The sequence below is a fragment of the Monoraphidium neglectum genome, assembly GCF_000611645.1.
Source record: "Monoraphidium neglectum strain SAG 48.87 unplaced genomic scaffold scaffold00658, whole genome shotgun sequence".
NCBI classification, from domain to species: domain Eukaryota; kingdom Viridiplantae; phylum Chlorophyta; class Chlorophyceae; order Sphaeropleales; family Selenastraceae; genus Monoraphidium; species Monoraphidium neglectum.
The window spans coordinates 12,336-22,064 of NW_014012970.1; the positions used below are offsets into that span (position 1 = coordinate 12,336).

Sequence of the window (9,729 nt, forward strand, 5' to 3'; positions counted from 1 at the left end):
ACGCCCCCATGGCCACCCCGCCGCCCAGTTCTCCGCCCTGGGTGTCGGCTGCGCCGGCGCCGCCGTGCTGCTCTACGAGGGCGTGCGCGTCAGCGAGACGGCGCTGCGCCCGCTGCCGCGCTGGGTCTCGGCGCCGCTGGGCGGCGCCGTCTGCGGGTTCATCGCCTTCAGGTTCCCCTCGGTGAGCCCGGGGCGCCGCGCGGCCTTGGGTGGGCCGCTCCTGGCACGCCCCGGCGTTTTGTGGGCACTGCAGCGATGGGCGCGATACGCGCCCCGCGCGCGCGGCCGCCACTCCACATGTGCTCAGCACCTGCGCATACCGGCCCTCTACAGTCTAAGGGTTGGCCTAGGGTTCAAGTTCAGGGTTTGGAGCTCTCTCCACACACCCGGTTGCTCATCTGTCGCACTGCAATTTCAAAATCGTCCACCTTGTCGTCAGGTCCAATTCGGCTACACGAGCCTTGAGGAGATCTTCCGGGACGAGAGCCGCGCCAGCGTGACGGACCTCACCTCCCTGCTGTTCGCCAAGATCGCCGCCACCAGCATCTGCGCCGGCGCGGGGCTGGTGCGCGCCAATCCTCGCCCGCTCACCACTTTGGGGGCGGCCGCCCGCTGCGTCTGCAGAGGGTTGCATGAGTGATTGAGTTAGGGAAACGTTGGTTGGTTTTGAGCGTATGTTGATGCTGGCTACGGATGACGTGTGTGTTCGTGTACGTATTGCGCATGCATGTGTGCTTTCACGCACGCTGTGTGCGCACGCGCATGCGCACACACGCCTGTTTGTGTTCATGTGTGTGCATGTGTGTGCGTGCTGTCTGGACCGTTCCCTCTCTCGTTGCCGACCCTCTCTGCCACGCGTGCGTGCGTGCAGGTGGGCGGCCTGTTCCAGCCGTCCCTGTTTCTCGGGGCCCTGGTCGGCGACATCGCGTCGCACGTCGTGGCCGGCCCCTGGGGCGTGGTCGACCCGACCACCTTCACCGTCGTCGGCGCGGCGGCGGTGCTGGGCGCGGCCTGCAGGGCGCCGCTTACGGCGATCGCACTGATGGTGGAGATCACGCAGTGAGCAGCGGGCGCGCGGCAGCGGGCGCGCGGGGGCGGGTCGCCCGGACCGCTCCGCTCGGCCCCGTTTGCGGTCGCGTGACCTCCGACCGCGCTGCCCGTTACTTCAAGCTGTGCCCGATGGCGCCGCAGCAGCTGGCCGCGTGAGCCCGCTCTGTGGGGCGCAGGACGCGTTTGCCATCGTGAGGGCCCGTCACCAGTGGCGCCATCCTCACAAACTGCCAATCGCGCGCTTCCCCATCCAACGTGCCCGCGCCCACGCGCCCGCACCACCCCTGCTCGCCCCTCAAAGGGACGTCGGGCTGCTCGTACCGCTCCTAGCCGCCATCGGCGTGGCATCCGTCGTGTCGGAGTACGGGGAGGGCGTACTGGGCCGCCAGCTGGACCGCCTGCTGGCGCAAGGCTTCTTCGCCGAGGCGTACAACTTCTGGGGCGCGGCCGCGGGCGGCGGCGCGGCCGCGGCCGCGGCGCCCGCGGCGCCGGAGGTGAAGCCGTGGCGGGCTGGGCCTCTGCCCGGGGACTTCTGTGTGCTCCGCCGCCGGGCCCATGTCTTTGTCCCATCAATCAAGAGGTCCCTTCCTTCCTCAATGTTTTCCACGATTGGCACACACAAGAGACACACACACACACACTCTCTCTCTTCCATACATTCACACAAATTAGATCACAAATAAACAAACAAACACACACACACACACACACATGATCACACACACAACACACACGCACACAGGTGCGCACCGTGGAGGAGGTTATCAGCACGCCCGCGCGGCTGTACGTGCGCCACACTCTGCCGCTGGAGCAGGCCAAGGTCGCGCTGGCCACACGCAACTCGCCGGCCGCGGGTGCGCTGCGCTGGGGGCGGGGACGCTGGGCGCCTTGTTTATGCCTGCACTGCCTGATGAGGGCGCTGTTTCCGCTGGTTTCGGCGCCTGCTGTCGCGAGGGATGCGCGTCGACGGCGGCACACACACGATGCCCACAACACGCGCGTGCACGCGCGTGCACATACACACATACACACATGGGTGCCGCACGCACATGCACGATCATGGTCTTTTGAGACACATCCATCCACAATCACCCTGCGCCAGCGGGGGGTTCGAACGCGGCAGCCCCAGTCCCAAACGCCCTAGTGCGCCCCCCCCCCCCATCTCACCAGACCCCCAGCCGCTCACCACCGCTCACCTTGCAGCCGCCCATTTACAAGTCTGCTCGCATGTGCAATCTGCACGCCCTGCACCCTCAGCAACCTGCACCCTCCGCAACCTTCACACTGTGCAACCTGCACCCTCTGCAGTCTGCATCCTCTGCAATCTGCACACTCTGCAACCCCCTCACTCCGCTATTCACTCTCTCCCAACCCCACGCGCCCCCCAGTCGTTGTCGATGACAACTTCAGCCCCATGGGCCTGGTGTACCTGGAAGACATAGAGGCAGAGTTGGTCAAGGACGAGCTGCTCAACCAGGTGAGTCACCAGATCCAGATCCCCAGATCCAGATCTCAGATCTCGGGGCTCCAATACGATGTGATGGTGGCCTTCGGTAGAGGGGCTGGTGGTGACGTCTGGGAAGCTGTTGGGACGCCACAGGTTTTCGAAGTCAGGATGGAGGAGCCTTCAGGAAGGGTCCCACTGGGGACTCAGTGGGGCACAGGCTCATTTGTCCGGCGCATGGCTGCGCGGGTAGTCGCAACTAAGCGCGTCTGTGTGCGATATGGGTTGGGCCGCAACGCAGCTACCCTTGGCCATCACCCAAGTGCGGCGCCCCAGCCCCATTTGATGAATTCAGCCGGCCTTGGACCCCGCTGCCTTCGCTTGCCCTGCAGGCCGACAACAACTTCAACAGGGCCCCCTGATATGATCCACCCCACCGCCGCGCGCGTCCGGCAGCAGCGGCGCGCCCAGCAGCAGCCACGGCGTCGCGCGCGGCGCGCGGCCCGCAGCGCATCAGGCGGTGGCAGGCGTCAATGGCCGGAGGGCCATCGGGCCGCCATCACATCACCATATTTGTACTGCCAATGCGTCGAGCCTCGAAACTTTGGACGGATTCAGTCCAAGGCTATTGGCTCCCTGGTTCTCATTTCATTGCCCCGCCGCCTAGAGCCTGGGGCGGCAAACTCTGCTCTGCTGGGGGTTGCCCGGCTGCGTTGAGCTGGGAATGTCATTGTCTGGGGGCAGAGTGTCTGGGCATGGCAGGGGGGTCGAGCGTTCCCCTGATTTGGAGCTGTGGAGCTGCCTTCGGAGAAGCTGTATCATGCGCGCCCACCTCTGGACATGCAGCGGATGGGGCGGCGCGGGCGTGGCGACTGGGGATCGCCTGGGATCGATTGATGTGGTGTAGGCGGCGCGCGGCTGCATTTTGCGCGCGCGCCGAGACAGGCGGGCCGGGACCGGATGATGTGTCGTCGGCGGCGGCAGCCCCGCAGCAGGTGGTATTTGCGGGCCCCCGCGCGGCCCTGCGTTACAGGGACGGCGTGCAGAGCGCGCCCGTTTCAACGTGGCGCGGCGCGCAGCAGACAAGGCCTGCTCACAACCAATGCAGCCAACCCACTTACTGTCTCCATCGGTGCTGCCGCTGGGTCGAAGCCTGAGCGCCACTCGCGGCTGAGCCGCCCGCGCGAGCCCCTGGATTCAACGACTACAGCTGCCAGCCGGCGCCCTGGCACGCCGCGCCGTGTTGCGGCGTGTCCGGGCATGCTGCGCGGCTTCTGTCACCGCTTAGGGCTCTGCCTGCCTGCCCTCATTTGTACACACAACAGCGCACTTGATTGGCCCCGGCTTGCGGGCGGGCCGCAGCGCACGGCTGCGCTGTAGGGTGACTCTGGCCATTGGGCCAGGGGTTCTTTGCTGGTCAAAGTTGTTCATGCTGCGGCGTAGTGCTCAGACTTGGCTGCTCAGGCGCGCGTGCGCAGCGGATCCAGCTCTTCAGCTTTGTTCTGTAACCAAAAGCCGATTTTATCACACCGCCGTGCCCACGACCCAGCCGTGTTATGGAGACGACGCGGGCGCTGCGCTGCGGGGTCGCTGGCGCTGCTACCGCCTCCAATGTTGGGGCCGCCTGTTTCTACGGTTTCGTGCTGCATGCTTCCTGAGTGATGACAGCTGCACCAGATCGCTGGGAACCCGCATCCAACTTACAGTGCGTTTAGTTCACAAGGGCCCTTTTCTACCGCTTCACAACAGCGCCTGGCCACGAGATCTGTCCTGGACAGTGCAAACCAGGCTTGCGCCAGAAGCCCCTGCAGACATCGCTTCGCGCACAGCCAGCAAACTTGCACGTGAAGCACTGCTCTAGTTGCCATGGCGTCGATCACTGGAGAGGGCCGATGCGAAACTGCTGCTGTCATGCAGGTGACACCGAGTGTCGCCGCCCATGTTGAGCTGGGAGCCTTCACTCGCTGGTTATCCGGGCACGGGTCTATCAGATATACATCGCGTCAGGAATAGCACCATACAATTTGCGACCGGAACGGCGATCGGATCTCGGCGCCGGAACTGTCCGCGGAAGCACCAAGGCTGATGATGGCGGCTTGGTGTCATGATATCGCATACCAAGCGCCATGTAAGCACCTGCAGCTGCCGTCGCTGCGGCCGCAGCTGACGATGTCGCAGCGGCGCACTTCTGGGCGGCGCTTGCACACGCCCCCTGCCTGCACCGCCGACAGCGGCCTGCCATATCAGCGTTTCTCGGGACAAACCAATGCTGCGTCATCTGGCAGCTGCGGCGACGCCGGCAGCAGCTGCGACGCAGCTGCAAGCCGCAGCGGCCACGGCCCCCTTGCTCGCCTGCGCGCTCTGGTTGCGCAGCACGGCGCCGGCGCCGTGTTTGCTTACCTCACCCTCAGCAATCTGATGTCGTGCGGCGCGCTGGCCGTGTCGTGGGCGCTCTTCGTGCGCGCGACGGGCCAGAGCCCGCTGGCTCAGGGCGCGTGGCCCAAGTTCGCGCTCGCATGCACACCGCTCTACCTATCAGGTGCGGTGCGCCCCTGCGGCGCCTGCAGACGTGCAAACGCATGCGCGCCCCTCCCGCCGCCGCGCCGCCCCCTCTTAGCCCGGCGCCGCACGCCCGCTGTGCTCGCCCAACTCCAAATGTGACCTTCTCCCCCTTGCTTTTCAACCCGCACACCATCCACATTGGACGTGTCGGCCCCTCAACAGTTCAGGCCACCCGCCCGGCCCGCTTGGCCGCCGGCCTCGCTCTGGCGCCCGCTGGGGAGCGCCTCCTCTTCTGGCTGTCCGCGCGGCTGCGCGTCGGCCGGCCCGCCGCGCTCGCCGCCGCGATGGTTGCGGAGGCGGCGCTGCTGCTGGCCGGGCTGGCGTTCGTGGCGCTCGCCGCGGGCGGCGCGCGGTGACGGACGCGCCCGCTTCGAAGCGGCGCACGCCTCTGCGTCGTGGTCGCCGTTGTTCGATTGCGGGGTCGCAGTCTTGACAAGGAAAGGCCGCTGGAAAACGCGGAAGTTTGTGTTTAAGAGCACTGTCGCAGTATTGCTGACTAGGCTTGGTGCCGTGAGGCAGCCACAGTCGCTGTGAGCTCCCGTACTGGCGCTGCAACATGAAGACCAGCCAACACCTGAGCCGCGCACCAATTGAACACCTAAAGTTACAAAGGGTGCAGGACCACCGCCGCGGCCCCGGCTGCAATATGTGGGTAGCGGCACGCCTACCCCCTCCAGCCCACCGCCGCGCCGAGGGGCGGCGCGTCCAGTTCGCTGGCTATAAACGCTACCTGGGCCGCTGCCGCGTGCCAGCCAGCCCCGTGATCTGGGCCCTGGGCCCCTCAGTCCCTCTTGAGCTCTAGCTCTTCGCGCTTGATGCCGTCCTTTGTGATGATAAGGATCTCCACGTTGTCGCCCTGGGCGGTGTTCGTGTGAGATTGTGTGGCATTTTGTGTATGCGTGTGGGTGTACGCGTGCATGCATGCATCTGTGTGTGTGTGTGTGTGTGTGTGTGTGTGTGTGTGTGTGTGTGTGCACGCACTGCGTGCGTTTGCGTGTGCGTAGGTGTGTGTGGGCGGGCGCACGCGTGCATGCTTGTGAGGGGCTGCTGTCACGGCTGTGAGTGGTTGCAGGCCGGAGAGGGGCATGACCACAAGACATCGCAGCCCGCGAGACAAACCCAGCCCCGACACGGACCGCAGCCAATCACCCACGCTTGCACACACAGCGCATGCGCGTGCACGCACGGCGTGCGTGCGTGTGTATGTGTGGGTGTGTGCGCGAGCGCACCGTGTAGATGTCCCTCTCCCCTGCGCTGACGAAGGCGTCCTTCACCAGGTCAACAGCCTGCTCCAGGGGCAGCTCCGTGACAGAGTTCTGGGGGACACAGACACAGGAAGAGGGAGAGGGGGAAGAGAGGGCATGTGTGTGTGAGTGTGTGTGCGTGTGCGTGTGTGTGCGCGCGCGCGCGTGTGTGTGTGTGTGTGTGTGTGTGTGTGTGTGTGTGTGTGTGTGTGTGTGCGTGTGCGTATGTGTGTCTGCGTGTGCGTGTGTGTCTGTGAGTGTGTGTAAGTGCGCGTGCGCACGCGCATGGAAGCGGGAGCTACTAAATAGAATAGTAATTTTGCAACTGCCAGCTCCACAAGCCCCGCCGCGGTTGCCCCAGGCAATGACCCTTGCAACTGCCGCGCTGCTGCGCTGCCACCAGCTGCCTGGCCGCTGGCCAGTCCCCTAGCGGCCCAGGCCCGCCGCCTCAAGCCCCTCAGAACCCCAAACCCCTTCTCCTCTCCAATCCCCCCTCCTCAGCCTGCAGCACTGCAGCCGCCCCTCGCCCCCGCGCCGCCCCCACAAACACGAGCGAGGGCCACCCACCCGCGGCGGCAGCACCAGGGGGCTGGCGGCCTTGAGCTGGTTGTCCAGCACCGGCTGCATCAGGTCCTTGCCGCTGCCCTGGCACGAGTAGCCGGTGCGCTCGTAAGACCCGATGGCGTCGTACGTGTACACCGCGCCCCTGCCTGTCAAGGTGTGAAGACCGCGGGCGCGAGTGATTGTGGGAAGCAGCGACGAGGGCGAGGGTATGGGGAGCTGGGAGCGGGGCGGCAGAGGTGAGGAGGGGGCATGCTTGGTGCGGTGGGGGCGGCGCTGGGGGCGGCGGAGACGCGCGCGGCCGGTGCGGCAGCATGCAGCCGCAGCCGCGCGGGGCAGGCAGGATGGCCGGCGCGAGGGCGCGGCGTTCAACACATTTCAAGGCGGGGAGCAGGGCAGAGGGGCCGCGCACCCTCCTCGTCGAGGCCGGCGCAGATGTTGAATGTGTAGAATGGGAAGAAGCGGCGGTGGTAGAGCGTGTTGGACAGCAGCTGCGCGGTGGCTGGGCAGCTCATGGGCCGCCCGTGGCTGTGCTGGTACGTCACGTTGCGGGACTGCGATTTGGGGGAGTGGGCGCAGTGCATGCATGTGTATTGGATGAGAAGGAGTTTGGTTTTACGGGTTGTTCGAGGCGGAGGGGGGGAGGGACGTGTGGCAGAGGGAGCGTGGGGGGGGCGAGGGAAGCTGGCTGGCGCCGGCTTGCATAAAACACAAGTGCTCCACGATCCTATGGCAGCTTCAAGAAGGGTGATACGATAACACCAACAAGCGGTCGAGCCAACTGCTGCATTCCAGGCTGCCGCGCCTCCCCAAGAATACGCCGGGCCACCCCGCCACGACCGCAGCCGCCCCCGCGACGCGCCCCCGCCGCGGCGCAGAGGCGCTGCGCGAGCGCCCTGCGACCGACCATGAACATCTTGTGCAGCGCCTTCATGTCCGCCTGCATCCCGGCTGACGCGATCACGCATTTGTCCGTGCTGGTGTTGATGGGTGGGGGGAAGGGGGGCGGCACGGGCCGGGTCACTAGTGAGCGGCGGCGCAGCCAGCGGGGCATCACTTGCAGGCCAGAAAGACTCATGCCATAACATCCGATTGGCTGGGGTGCACATCGCTTAAGAGCCGGCTGGCCGTGCTCATCAGTTGAGGGCCGCTCGCCTGCAGTCGCACCCGACCACAGCCCAACAGCTGTGGCCTTTGCGAGCTAGCCCCCTCTGCAGCCGGCGCAGCTACTGGCACCGCCGCCGCAACCACAGCCGCTGCTGTGTGCCTCAAGGGCGCGACCCCGCCTCCCCGTCCTTCCTGGTTATGCCGGCAGCCCAGCACGCGCTCCACAGAGGAGTGCGCGGCTGCATGGCGCAGCAATCATGTGTTGCATGCAGCGGCCTGTGCAGCTGCCGACCGACATGCGGGGCGCTCGCACATGCAAAGCCCAGCACTCACAGGGTGAGGATTTTGGAGGAGCGGCGCGTCATAATGCTATACCCCGTAGACATGCGCATGCTGGCCGCCACGATGCAATAGTCCGCGCCCGCAACCGCCAGCGTCGTGCTGCGCAAAAGAGCGGAGCGGCGGCAGCGGCGGCCGGGCCGGATGAGGGTGCAGGCCAAAGGACAGGGCGAAGGATTGAAACGCAATGTCCAGCTGTCTCGGGCACGGCGTGCTGCTTCTGATTGCGGGCGCCCTTCTGAGTGCGGGCGCCCTGATGCATGCCGCATGCCCGGTGCGTGCTATTGCTTGAGCCAGCCGACGGCCCGGCTGGTGCCCCGCATTTCACCGCACGCACCCGCCATTGTCATCGTATCTGCAATACAGGTGGGCGGTATGGTGCAGGGAGGTTGGGGCGACCGCATTACATGAGCGACGAGCGCGCTGGGCGGCGCACAGCAGCGCATATTTCAGATGACGGGCAGCAAAACTCACGGGCTCCATGAGGCGTGCTGCTTGATGCCGGATGCTGCCGCGTGCTTTGGCACGCCCGCTGTAAGCAGCGTGGCCATGGATGCTCGCGCTTGCTCCTCCGGGGCCGGCAAGCTCCTATCAGGCTCCCCGGACGTGCCTGAGATCTATGATAAATGAGTACAAATAGATCCCGCAGCAGTAGGAGGCACAAGGAGCACACCCAGCTGGTGATCTGATTACTTTGATCTGTGCAACGTTGTGGTATGCTGAGGGATTGATTTGTTGACTTGAGCTGCAGAGACATATGCATGTGCAATCATTCAATTGCTGCATACGGTACCGTGGACAACGCGATCTAGCTGCCACACCTGCATGCGAAGCTACGGGTGAAAGGGACTTCAAGAGGAGTGAAACGTGGGATTTACACAGCGCGTCATGTTGTCAGCCCGCCATCACCAGGCGGCAACAGCGGCGACCCGCCCGTCGTCGGCGGTGCTCCAGGTGGCGGCCGCAGCACATCGGGTTGCTGCGCCCACAGCGAGCAGCCATGGGTTTTATCTGCCATCACACGGCCGTACGTGCAGCCAAGCGGGATCAACCAGCCCAGGCGCCGGCCTGTATTCGCAGCTGCGGCAGCTTCCTGGCCGACCACGCCTGGTGGCCACGCCCCGTGCCCCGACCCGCACGAGCGTCGCCGCCAACGGCGCCAATGGCAGCGCCGCCGCGGCCCCCGACGACGGCAGCCCGAGCAGCAACGGCGGCGCCGGCGGCGGCGGCAGCGGCGGTGGCAACGGCGGCAGGGGGTTCGGCAAAGGCTTTGGCTGGGGCGGCTCGGGCGACGACGCGGGCTCGCCATGGCGCGACCCCAGAAGCTGGCTGCTGCTGCTGGCGCTCACACTCACACCGGCGGCATTCCTCGCCGCTTCGGGCGGCGGAGGGGAAAGCCAGGGCCCGGCCGAGGCGGCGCCC

At 65.9% G+C, this 9,729-nt stretch overlaps 3 protein-coding genes across 3 annotated transcripts in view; 2 read left to right on the forward strand and 1 right to left on the reverse strand.

Moving 5' to 3' along the window:
- Positions 1-2,916, forward strand: part of MNEG_4660 (Chloride channel protein CLC-f) — a gene marked incomplete at both ends in the record, with an annotated part of 6,477 nt that extends 3,561 nt beyond the window's left edge. The window contains 7 exons of the mRNA XM_014046863.1: positions 29-181; positions 440-565; positions 872-1,059; positions 1,352-1,544; positions 1,793-1,904; positions 2,439-2,527; positions 2,887-2,916. Coding sequence (XP_013902317.1) covers positions 29-181; positions 440-565; positions 872-1,059; positions 1,352-1,544; positions 1,793-1,904; positions 2,439-2,527; positions 2,887-2,916 — 891 coding nt within the window. The remainder of the gene's footprint in view (positions 1-28; positions 182-439; positions 566-871; positions 1,060-1,351; positions 1,545-1,792; positions 1,905-2,438; positions 2,528-2,886) is intronic.
- A 1,444-nt stretch (positions 2,917-4,360) lies between these two features.
- On the forward strand, positions 4,361-5,412 carry MNEG_4661 (hypothetical protein; the record flags this gene model as incomplete). Its single annotated transcript, XM_014046864.1, has 3 exons — positions 4,361-4,411; positions 4,868-5,033; positions 5,219-5,412. 3 exons carry the CDS (start codon positions 4,361-4,363, stop codon positions 5,410-5,412), a joined length of 411 nt encoding a protein of 136 aa, XP_013902318.1.
- Positions 5,413-5,837: 425 nt separating this feature from the next.
- MNEG_4662 (20S proteasome subunit beta 6) lies at positions 5,838-7,807 on the reverse strand (the record flags this gene model as incomplete). Its single annotated transcript, XM_014046865.1, has 5 exons — positions 5,838-5,912; positions 6,286-6,372; positions 6,868-7,010; positions 7,274-7,415; positions 7,769-7,807. The coding sequence occupies 5 exons, from the start codon at positions 7,805-7,807 to the stop codon at positions 5,838-5,840; spliced, it is 486 nt and encodes a 161-aa protein (XP_013902319.1).
- Positions 7,808-9,729: the final 1,922 nt, after the last annotated feature.